Consider the following 12,500-nt stretch of genomic DNA (forward strand, 5'->3'; position numbering starts at 1 on the left):
GTGCCACCAATAAATAAAGCAGGATTCCAGTCAATGGAAAAATGGCCTCTCCCCACCAGCGATTGTTGTTGTTTACGATTTTCTATCAGTTCTCACCACACAACAACGTCTCATCTTTGCTCCTTGAATGTCGATATGTAATGGTATGGAGTTATTGAAACTTAGTACGTGTAAAAAAGACTAGAAATTGAATGTTTATTTTTCGAGTCTCAAGCCTATAAAGTTGCACTGGGTGCCTTTAACAAGAAGGGTGAAAAATCTTTTCTCCCCAAGAAAGCCCTAGAGAAACTTTATTGACACTATCAATGATAAAATGAATCCAAAATGAGCTATCTCAATTATTTGAAAGCACCCATATTTTTCATTGCTAGATTTCACAGAAATCGTCCTCCTCACAACTCTGAGTTGAGCAAGGGAGTGGTGGAGCGAGGAGCTCCTCTCAACTGATAGTTTCCAGACTGTAATTCCAAAGATATTAAATGAGATATGCTCTGGCAGCAACAGTCTGTTCAACTAAATCCCCCATGAAAGGAACAGCCCATGATGCTAATCCAATGCATTTTATAAAATCCAGTGACTTGCTCCTTTGCCTGGGTGTACTTAAAAAAACCCTCATGTGTCTGTACACAGACACAAGGAAACAAGCACTGTTCCAGTATGGTGTTATTTTAATACCTCACTCCTGAGTGCACAGTGGCCAACTGCAAAGAAAAACAAACATCAATTCCATGTATGCTCAACTTTTAATGTACCCTACGCCACACAATGTCTTTCCCATTTGTTTGCTGTCTGGTCTCTGTTCACGTTCAATCGTGTCACAAACTCATCATGGGAAAAGTAGGCTAGTTGTCAGTGAATTCCGATTGGCTATTTGGCTGTCGTGATAGACAATATGTTGGATAGTCTTTCTGCGTGAGTCCCATTCTGGCGGAAGCTATCTCCCATAGACTTCCATGCAAAATTCAATGTAGCACTGACTATGTATATATACTACAAAATATCTTCTCCTTAATTATACCAGTCACTTAATTGTATTGAGCACATGCAAACTACTGTCAACAAGGACATGCCTGTACAAACTATTGTCAATATGGACAGGTCTGTACAAACACAAAGTTTCAGTCGGTAAGGAGACTGCGGATGACAAACTTTGCATCATCTGCACTGTAGTGAAGGGAGAGAGCAGGCACCCCACCCGGCCTTAAACCCAGGTCTTCAGGGTACCAAACCTGCACCTGACCGCAATGCCAAAGAGCCTTTGATGGAGATAATTTCAAACACTGTTAATGACTTAAAAATATAATAATCACGTGCCTTTTATTTTTAATTACCTTAGATGAATCAGGTACTTATATAAGCAGGGACATGGCTTTTCTATGTTTCTGCGTGTGTATAACTTAGATTATTAGGTGCCACTTAGTCTGCATATCTACAAGAGCATGTTTAGACCAGAGGTGATAAGCTTCTTCCGACGTTGTGCAAAACTTCCATCCTTGCCTGAAGTTGCCTCGGACGTCAGAGATCCACCACGTACTTATCCCTGCTGAACGCTAAACTTCTGTCTATATAAACCTTTGCAATGTGTTTATCAGGGCTTCACTTTCAGCCTTGTGCTTGGAGTGAGCCGGATTGCAATTGTTGTTTGTCTTATAAATATACTTATATGCAGCTCCGGAGTCCTAAGGTAACTAGAGTGAACATTCACCTTACAGCCCGGCTTGTTGGTATGTCAATAAGAGCACATACTCATCTGAAGTTACAGCACTCCATCACACTGACCCCCCCCCCACACACACACACACACACATTCGCTTCACGCGCACAGGCATTCCTCACTCCAACCTTACTTATCCCATCCCAGGGTGCCCCACACACTAGTGCTTCACCCATCTCTGGGGTTCCTCACACAGGGGTCAAGCCATGCCACTTCTGACACCATTTGTAGCGAAAGGAGAGAGCAGTCACCCCAACCGGCCTTGAGCCTGGCTCTTTGGCATTACAGTCAGGTGCAGGTTTGGTACCCTGTAGACCCGGGTTAAAGGGCTTTTGGGGTAACTGCTCATTACCTTTGCTACAGCACCATACGGACACTGTACACAGACCATGTCTGCAGAAGTATATCAAACGCTTTAGTCATGGGTGAGATTCGCTTTCATTCTGTTTCACTGTCTCTTTTCTGTTATTGGTTGACTACATTTCCCATTATGCATTTGTGACACAATTATAAGTCTTTGCAAAATTGAGCGAGTGTGTAGGGCAAGTTGAGATAAAAGAGATATCAAGCTAAAGAGATATCAAGCGAGTGAAAGAGAAATAATTTCGAGGTAGTGTACTTTAGAGATTGAACACGCATGGAATAGATATTTGTGCACTCAAACCAAGTTTTTCTATACATTCTATACATAATATAATTTTGTGAGTGGCATTATTTTTCTGTGCTCAAAGTTGGTCACTGCATGCTAAAAAATAACACCATATTCCAGCCAATCAACACACTGCTCAGGAGCACAGAATGAAGTGGAATTTGAGTGGCTGTTGATCTAAAAAATCAACAACCTTTCGTCAGAATTGAGGACTCAACCTTTAAGTAATGGTATGAGGAAATAGCACACTTTGTCGGGGTACCCTTTTGTGGTTTTGTGGTATGAGAAATTTTCTGTCGGTACTAAATGCATAATTCTGGATCCTGTTTGATCAGGCTTAGGACAAAAGGGAATACACTTTCATTGCTGCATGCTTTCTATATTTGGAACATTACTAGTGTGCGACTGTCTGAATCAGATGTCAAAGAGGTAATGAACTCACTCAGATGGTGACGTATCAGAGCAAACTCGGACAATGCTTAGGACCCGAGAAACACAATGAGGCCTGAAACTTTCCGAATTTATTTCATACTGGTGGAAGTTTTCAAAGATGTCACAGATCTTATCAGAATTTCTTTCCCCCAACTTCTCTGTTTTCAGGCTTTGTCCGTTAAACAATTAAGCACTGAATCTGTAAGGGTCTTGTGATTTGTCTAAATCTGTGTAAAATTATTTTGAGCCACAGCACTCTGAAAAGGTTATTTTATTTTGAGTGAGTGGTGAGTTTTAATTACAGCCGTCAGTTTAATAGAGCTACCACTTATACGTCTGATTGGTCAGTCATCCCATCACACAAACACACACACACATACACACATTCACACATTCACACGTATAAAGGCCTGCAGAGTGTTAAAGAGGGTGTAATGGGGGAAGTATGCTGGCATCTCATCCCTCTGTATTTGAGTCCAAAAGCAACAAGGCATTCCTCTGGCCAGCTGCTGGCATTACAGATGATTGTGAGAAAGGCTGAATCATTAGTACACACACGATTACACACATACACACTCAGTCAGCTTCTGCCCCTGTAACATACAAACTACTACACACAAACAACCACATGGGCCCACATGGGCCCAACATTTTCCCATCTTTGCTCTAGGCATGCAGGGGGGTCAGTTGTAGTAGTGGGGACTAGGAACTAGTAGTGTGTGTGTGTGTGTGTGTGTGTGTGTGTGTGTGTGTGTGTGTGTGTGTGTGTGTGTGTGTGTGTGTGTGTGTGTGTGTGTGTGTGTGTGTGTGTGCGTCTAAACGGGAGAGAGGGGAAGTAGCTTTGTCTGGAAAGCTCAGTTGTTTTATTAATGACTGCCTGCTCGGGGACAGAGACGCCCGGGAAACGTGGAACACCCACCGCCCGTCTGTTTATCTGCCTGATCGGTTCTGCTGATCTCTCCTGTGTATCCGCTACTGGTCACGCTCTCAAACCCACGTTGCTCTAACAACGTTTCAACCACATCAAGTTCTCCATCTTCAAAAACTATCTAAATTAACCCAGTTTCCTCACCAGCAGAACAGAATGTTTTTCTTCTCTTGATAGGCTGGGAATCATTTTAATTTAGTGAATACAGGCAAACACTGACTACCCTGATCTAGCTTATAATTAGGCCTGAGAAGTGAGATGGAAATGTACAGGATGAAACTAATTTTTGTTTTCTAACCTTTCAGAGGTCATCCTTTGATTTTGTGGCTTGAATTCTTGTTGCCATGGTTATGAGCTGTCTGGACTCGCGCACCCCAGCAGGCTTGGGCCAGCTTGACACACGACGGCCAAGCTAAGGCACACACACTGAGAGAGAGAGAGAGAAAGAGGGAGAGAGAGAGAGATTAATTGACATAGGTGACAAACTAATCGACAAGGGCTTTGGTTAGCGTAGCCTACTTGTCGACAACCCACATGTTTAGGAATTTTACTAGGTTGATTGACAGCTCAGCACAGCGTAAAGTAGACTGAGTGAAAGACAGAGAGAGAAAGGGAGAGCGTTTCCTTATTATGCAAACTAGCTTACTCAAAGGGTTCCACCCCAAAGGATGTCTATAGGGTTTCCCGTGGGTTGGGAAGCAAATCTGCGCGAGAGAGTACCACAGTGTTCAGCACAGTGAAAACAGTGCCAGCCTACCACGAGTGAAGAGAACACGCGAGGTCCTGCCTAGCCACGGGTGTGCACTATTACAACACCGCCATACGATCTGAACTGAGTCCAGCGTCCCTCATCTGAATACCCCAAACCCGAGAGAGAGAGAAAGAGAGAGAGAGACTCAGTCAGCGGCGACTTCACAATCAGCGCAGCCAAGGAAACCCGCTCAAAAACTCCCCCCCAAATCCCCCTCTGCTCCGGAGAAATAAGGGGGTGAGAAGACTAGACACGCAAACAAAAGCATTCCTGCCCGGCTTTCAGTTCCAAAAAGAGTCGCCTGAGTTGGAGAAAATTATTTAGGCGCTCTTCAAATACGAAATTCAAGGGGATAGGCGTAACAGACCTGCGCCTCAGTCCGCATCAGCACCAGAAGCAGCAGGAGCAACGGCTGTACTCTCATCTCTATTTAATCCACAGTTTGGGAGCCACGGACTCTAAAAGCCCCCTGCAAAGCCCGTGAACCTGTTCTGGTCAGTGGAGACAACGGAATCCAATATGCGAGTCGCGTGGGTTATTCTAACATTAGGTAAGTTTTAAAGCTTTCAACTAAACGAAGTCCGGCTAGTATTATATGGGCATACTGTTAAAAAATTCACGGTGAATGATACAGGCAAAGAATCCGGGTTTCTTTTAGGCTGTTTATGGGACAGTGGCTGGAGATTTTGGAAACACGTTAAATGGCAGGCCTTAGATATTGTACAGGTGTAGCAAATACCCACCTGACTTATTAAACACTCTCAGTCTGAACCTGAGGGTTTCTCTCAGGGTGTAGGCTATTGATAGACTGCAACAAGCTGTTCATTTACAGTTATAGTGGTTAATCTTGACAGCATAGAGAAACAGACCATCACAAATTTGTGGCTGTAAGATTACAATTTAACACACCGAAAGCGTGTTACCAAAGCGACTTGATCTGTGTGTCTGTTCCATATGGCAATTGTGTATGCCATGTGCAGACCTCGCTTGAACAGTTCACATGGTGAACACTTCATACAGAGACACGCGCATGGACCGGGAGGTCTTGTGGTGGACTCCGAATTTGTAAAGCTGCAATTAAATTAACCGAAGTTCAGCTGCAAGGAGTATCGCTGCTTTCTGGAGTGTAACGGTTTGGTCAGAGCAGAGGCAATGTTGCGGTTAATTAGGTTTTTTAAATTGATCGACTCAAGTGGTTGCGGGGGAGGAGTGTTTTTTTTTTAAACCACAGGTCGTTTAGCACCTGCCAGTCTGTTGCCTGCTTATAATACGGCCTATTTGAGTTGAGCCCTATGCCAGCCCATGAGCCACTCTACGCAGGTAAGGCCAAAGCTGGGAATAGGTACAATTCGCGTGGGCGAGAGTCGCCATTTCGCTTCACGCGATTCAGGCACAATTCGAGTGGGCGAGACTCGCCACTTTATGAATGAAGCGCGCTTCACCTAGGTCGCGATCTGAATTGCACAGAGACGGTCGCATATGAGACATATACGTTGTTGAGACTCTTAAAGATTTTGGCCTACTATATACCACTTTGTGAATGAAGCGCGCTTCACTTAGGACTCGATCTGAATTGCACAGAGACGGTCGCATATGAGACATATACGTTGTTGAGACTCTTATTAAATATCTTACTCATTCTCACAAAGACAAAACAAATAGCTACACGTAGCCTATAAACGTTATTGAGACTATTATTAAAGATCTTACTCATTCCCGTGGTTGAAAGCCGGTAACAAAACAGAGACAAATAGCTACACGGTCAAGCAATGTCATTTAATGTCATTTACTTCAAAAACCAACAATCAGAGTCTAATGGCTCTGGTTCCAAGACACAAAAACCAGGTCTGATGGCCCATCAACCTAGACAAAAGGCCAGGAGCCGCCTTGATGGTTCTAACCTGGTGCTGTGTAAACTACCTTGTGGGGGTTGAAATTGGTATTTTGTAAAAAAAATTGTTCAGCCACTTAACATTTTATAGTGTATTCATATCTATATCTACTTATTTAAAATTGTTGTCCCTATTCATTGTATTTATATCATATCATGCCTCCTACCTAATATTCATTGTATATATATGCCTCTTACCTCATATTCATTGTACTTATATTATCATGTCTCTTACCTCATTTATAACTTATATTACTACCTTTACCTGTACCTGTATCATATCTGCACTAATGACCAACTATTGCTGCCAATGTTACTACTGCTCCTACCCCATATATCTTGTACTGTCATATCATACTGTATATATCCCATCTATTTATTTTTATATTACCACTTTACATATGCAGAATACTCTGCACTCTTCTGCTATGGTTCTTCTGGTTAGATTCCATTGCATTGTACTTATATCATATCATGACTCTTACCTCATATTCATTGTACTTATATATTATCATGTCTCTTACCTCATTCATAACTTATATTGCTACCTTCACCTGTACCTGTATCATATCTGCACTAATGACCAACTATTGCTGCCAATGTTAGGCCTACTACTGCTCATACCCCATATATGTTGTAGCCTACTGTCATATCATACTGTATACATCCCATCTATTTATTTTTATATTACCACTATACATATGCAGAATACTCTGACATTGCTTGACCGTGTGGCTATTTGTCTCTGTTTTGTTATTGTTGTTGTTACCGACCACGAGAATGAGTAAGATCTCAACACCGTTTAGGTTATGTGTAGCTATTTGTTCTGTCTTTGAATGAGTTGTCGTCTCTATAGATCGTGTCCTAAGTGAAGCGCGCTTCATTCACAAAGTGGCGACTCTCGCCCACTCGAATTGTGCCTGATTCGCGTGAAGCGAAATGGCGACTCTCGCCCAGGCGAATTGTACCTGATCGCGTACCGGACCTTAGCTCCTCTACGTGGTCTTTGTAGCTCTGGCTCTGAACAACGATAACTTGCTTAAACTCTACCGTCATTCTTAAACCAAACCTGGACGTAACCTTGACGTGAGGCAGGGAATAACGAATAGAGGCTACCGTGTCCTGGCATGAAAACAACATTTTACCTAGAAGAACTAATTTAGGCAGCGAACTCCTTACATGTTCCATGGACACAGAATCTATATGGTGTCAGGTCACAGTGACAATTTGAAAGTGAGTCCTTTTTCAGTACAGGAAAAGCTTTTAAAGTTCTTACCAAAACAAAAGGACAAATGGGCGATTACATCCAGATATTTCCTCAAGAAACTGAGAGAACAAACTGAACCAGTTCAGCAGTGTATTAAATCAAGGCCTTGCATTGTTTTTCAGAACATGCTCACCTTCACATCATGGGTTGGATAAAGTCTGTGATTGAAATCACAAGGGACCTCACAATCCAATTGAATTATGATTCTGTGTGGTTAGGATGCGTTAACAGTAAAGCCTTGAATCAGAGATGTAAAATTCCCTCAATGCCATTTCTGTGTGTCATTCCTTTGACAGGTGCAATGTGCCTTTATCACATTTAATTTAAGCAATACCACAACACCCCTCTGAACTGATTTCACCTAAACCTGTAGTCAAAGTATGATGCGTCAAACCCATATTTCAAGCTACCCAGATACCTCATACAAGGGAGGTAGGTAAACCAGAGTAGTGCTTTTGAACCTTGGAAGCAACCTTTTCCTTGGACCCTTGTTACTCTAGCTAGGACATACCTCTAATCAAGGTGTAGAATAAGGATGTATGTGAGAATGAGTGAGCCTCTGGCCTCCCTGCGATGTTGTGATTGGTGTAGATGAGGTCATGTGTGGGTCTCAGGGTGCCGTGTGGTGTGCGTCAGTGGCTTGAGAATGTGGGAAACAATGAGGAGGAAAGAGATTCATCAACATCACTGGTTCCCAGGGAAGGTGTGGCGCACACTTCTCCACTCCTCTCCTCCGCTCCCCTCCCGCATGTCTCTCTCTGGTGGTATCTTTTCTGCGTACCCCGCATGTCTCTCTCTCTCTCTCTGGTGGTATCTTTTCTGCGTACCCCACATGTCTCTCTCTCTCTCTGGTTGTATCTTTTCTGCGTACCCCGCATGTCTCTCTCTCTCTGGTGGTATCTTTTCTGCGTACCCCGCATGTCTCTCTCTCTCTCTGGTTGTATCTTTTCTGCGTACCCCGCATGTCTCTCTCTCTCTGGTGGTATCTTTTCTGCGTACCCCGCATGTCTCTCTCTCTCTCTGGTGGTATCTTTTCTGCGTACCCCGCATCTCTCTCTCTCTCTCGTGGTCTCTTTTCTGCGTACCCCGCATGTCTCTCTCTCTCTGGTGGTATCTTTTCTGCGTACCCCGCATGTCTCTCTCTCTCTCTGGTGGTATCTTTTCTGCGTACCCCGCATCTCTCTCTCTCTCTCGTGGTCTCTTTTCTGCGTACCCCGCATGTCTCTCTCTCTCTCTCTCTGGTGGTCTATTTTCTGCGTACCCCGCATGTCTCTCTCTCTCTCTCTGGTGGTATCTTTTCTGCGTACCCCGCATGTCTCTCTCTTTGGTGGTCTCTTTTCTGTGTATCCCGCATGTCTCTCTCTTTGGTGGTCTCTTTTCTGTGTATCCCGCATGTCTCTCTCTTTGGTGGTCTCTTTTCTGTGTATCCCGCATGTCTCTCTCTTTGGTGGTCTCTTTTCTGTGTATCCCGCATGTCTCTCTCTCTCTGGTGCTCTCTTTTCTTTGTGTGTCCCATTCTCATCGGACCCTTACCTCAGGACTCCTCTTTGTCCTGACTCTCTGTCATTTCCTCAACTGTCTCTCTTCCTCCCCCCTCTCTCGCTTTCTCCCTCTCTCTCTTTCTGCCTCTCTCTTTGATCTCCCTCTCTCCCTCTCCCTGCCTTTGCTTACCAGTCTGTCCTTGTCTCTCTTATCTGTCTCGGACTAATATCCTACTCCCCTGTCTGTTGTTTTTCAGTCTTTCTCCTTTCTCTCCTAGCCTGTTCTGTCATTTCACGTTTCTTTTGTATTTCTCATTATTTTCCCCTTCTCTTCTCTTCTCTTCTCTTCTCTTCTCTTCCTTTCTCTTTAACTCGTCTTCTCTTGTCTTCTTTTTTCTTGTCTTCTCTTCTCTTCATTTCCTCTCTCTTTGTTCCGTGTCCTACTCCTGAGAGCAAAGTGTCATGGAAGGTATGTTGTACATGTCCAAATCCAGCGGTGCAGTATAGTGTGTGTGTGAGGGTGAGAAGATCAAGTTTGGGGGAGTGTGTGTGTAAGGCATTCCTGCAATGAAGCAGCAGTACTGTCCTCCTTCTCATGATAGCTGAGGAGGCTGGCACCACCAGAAACCTTGACCCCCCCACACACATATAACCAACCACACACACACAAACCCCCCCCCCCCCCCCACACACACACACACACACACACATACACACACACAGTCCTCCCCCTCCCACTCTCTTCATCAGTCTATAGTTATTGACCTTCACAAAGACACACACATTCCTTTCCTGACATATTAGTGGTTGCATCTTGAACCTGGCAAAGGCAACCCTCTTGCAATCCCTAACTGTTTCATGTATCGTCTTGGCAAACTTGGACTTGGGTAGTCTACATCACACAGAAGCTACTGCAGAGAGACAGCTCTACATGGAGCCAGACGTAGAAACTTTCTCTCTCTCTCTATTTGAATCTCTCTCTCTCTCTTTGTCTTTCTCTCTCACACATGCACACATACACACACGTGCACACACACACACACACACACACACACACACACACACACACACACACACACACACACACACACACACACCTGACCTGACTGCATCGTAGCTTTTAGTGTACGATGTGGACAATGTGGGTATTTGATTGTGTTAATGTTTTTGTTTTATCTGTGTGTGTGTGTGTGTGTGTTCCATTTATTTTTACTACATGGTCAGCAGGAAACTGGGTGTTTCAGCATGTCTCCACCCTCCAAAATAATTGTCATTGCAACTTTAGTGACTCCCACTCAGAGCACAACAGACACACACACACAGACGCACACAGACACACACACACAGACACACACACACACACACCCACACACACACACACCAGATACAACTAAAACAATAACACACATTGTCCACACACAGATACACACACAATCTGGATTTTTCAACCTGGGCCTTATTTCTCGACCTTTTTTGGTCCACATTTTTACGAAGGACAAAAAGCGATACTTTACAATGGAAATCTATGGAACATTCACGTCTAAGCCATCTTGTTTAAGCCACTGACAGGCTCATACATTATATTTTACTTTGCCACCCTTGCTTGCTCATAGGATTGTTGAATTGTTGGAAAGGATATATAGCCGTTTTGTGGTGGATGATTTTAGCGTTCTAACTAAATATTGGATGGATTTAGATCGTTTTTGTCCCCAAATCTGGACCCAAAGAGATGGACCCAGGTTAGAAATATCCTGAAGTTTTCCCTTTCGTGTGTGCATGCTGTGCCCTCATCTCAAAGACACAAAACAACAGGGTCACCCTATTACGTAAGAGTCCCCCACAGTCAACAAATACCAGCTTCGCCACAAAGAGTCTCCACAAAGAGAGAGAGAGAGAGAAACACACACAGAAAAGGGGGACACAGCTGGAGAGCGAAACAGAGAGCTGTCCAGACTTGAGAGTTGTGGAGATGTTAGCTTTATATTTCTTATATGTGTCTATAGCGATGGCTGAACATGTTTATTTCTGAGATGATTTGATGCAGAGGGAGAGTGTAGAGGGTTTGATGTAGAGGGATATGAAGGGGAATTGAGGTAGATTGGTTTAGAATGGGTAGTTTCAGCTCACTGGCAGTTTGATCTGTATCTGCTGGCCGCAATCTTGTTTTTTGAGTGATGGATAAAATTGGATAGAACTCCCCAAATCCCTTATCCATTTACTATGGTTACACCATCAGAATGTGCGCGTTTAAAAGGGGAGGGGAGGTTGGTGGGAGTGTGTGTGTGTGTGTGTGTACGTATTTCCATGGTTAGTGAGTGTTTCTGAGGGAGTGCAGGTGTGTGTGTGAGGTGGAATGTTCCACTAGCAGTCCTGTCGCTGGGTGAAAAACAGCCTTGCCATGATGGGCGGGGTCAACGAGGGTCAGACAGAGGAGAAGAGGAGGTAAAGCAGATCCATCTCTCTCTCTCTCGCTCTCTCTCTCGCCCTCTCTCTGGCCCTCTCTCTCTCCCTCTCTCTCGCCCTCTCTCCCTCCCTCTCTCTCTCGCCCTCCTTCTCTCTCTCCCTTTCTCGCCCTCCTTCTCTCTCTCTCTCGCCCTTTCTCTCTCGCACCCTCTCTCTCTCTTGCCCTCTCTCACTTTCTCTCTCGCCCTATCTCTCACCCTCTCTCTCTCTCTTGCCCTCTCTCACTCTCTCTCTCTCTCTCTCTCTCTCTCTGTCTTTCCTTAATTTTTCTCTGTTCTCGGCCGCCTCTTCTTAGTCATCTAACCTTAATGTGCGTCTTACTTTTCCCCATCTCATGGCCTCCCTGCACATGCAGTGAAGACTGTGAAAGACTGTTTGTAATGCTTCTGTGTAGTCTCTCAGCCATTTTGCAAGTGAAACCAATAATATCCCATGAGAATAGCTAGTGTTTGGGCAAAGATAAGATACTCCGTGTTTAGCTGTTATTAATTCATTCTTGTGTGGTTGAACTTCAATGCAATGAAGCTGTGCATCAGTCATGTTTATATGTTGGCTTTTTTATTTGCTGAATACACTTGCTACATGAAATATATAGATGCAGTGTGATGGGTGCTTGAGATAAATAGGTGTGTGTTCTGTGTGAAGTTCTGTGTTCTGTGTGCATTTGGTATTTGGTGTTTTATATGTGTTTGGTGTTTTTTAGAGATGGCTCTATATGTGTTTGTGTGCCTATGTGTGTTTGTGTGCCTATGTGTGTTTGTGTGTTTGTGTGTGTGTGTGTGTGTGTGTGTGTGTGTGTGTGCTTATGTGTGTGTTTAAGATAGAGAGAGAGAAGGGAGTGTTGATAAGATAAAGTGTCATGGGAGACAGGCCTCGGAGACGTAAGGCTGTATGGTAAGATAGAAGAGAGACAACAGCAGCTGC

General features: G+C 44.0%; 1 protein-coding gene across 1 annotated transcript in view; it reads left to right on the forward strand.

Annotated features, from left to right (window-relative positions):
* Window positions 1-4,451: 4,451 nt before the first annotated feature.
* podxl (podocalyxin-like) overlaps window positions 4,452-12,500 on the forward strand; it is an 18,504-nt gene continuing 10,455 nt past the window's right edge. Inside the window, exon 1 of the mRNA XM_080835300.1 lies at window positions 4,452-5,024. Within this exon, the coding sequence (XP_080691426.1) occupies window positions 4,994-5,024 (31 nt within the window). The 5' untranslated portion in view covers window positions 4,452-4,993. The remainder of the gene's footprint in view (window positions 5,025-12,500) is intronic.

Source organism: Sprattus sprattus, assembly GCF_963457725.1.
Source record: "Sprattus sprattus genome assembly, chromosome: 3".
Classification (NCBI taxonomy): Eukaryota; Metazoa; Chordata; class Actinopteri; order Clupeiformes; family Clupeidae; genus Sprattus; species Sprattus sprattus.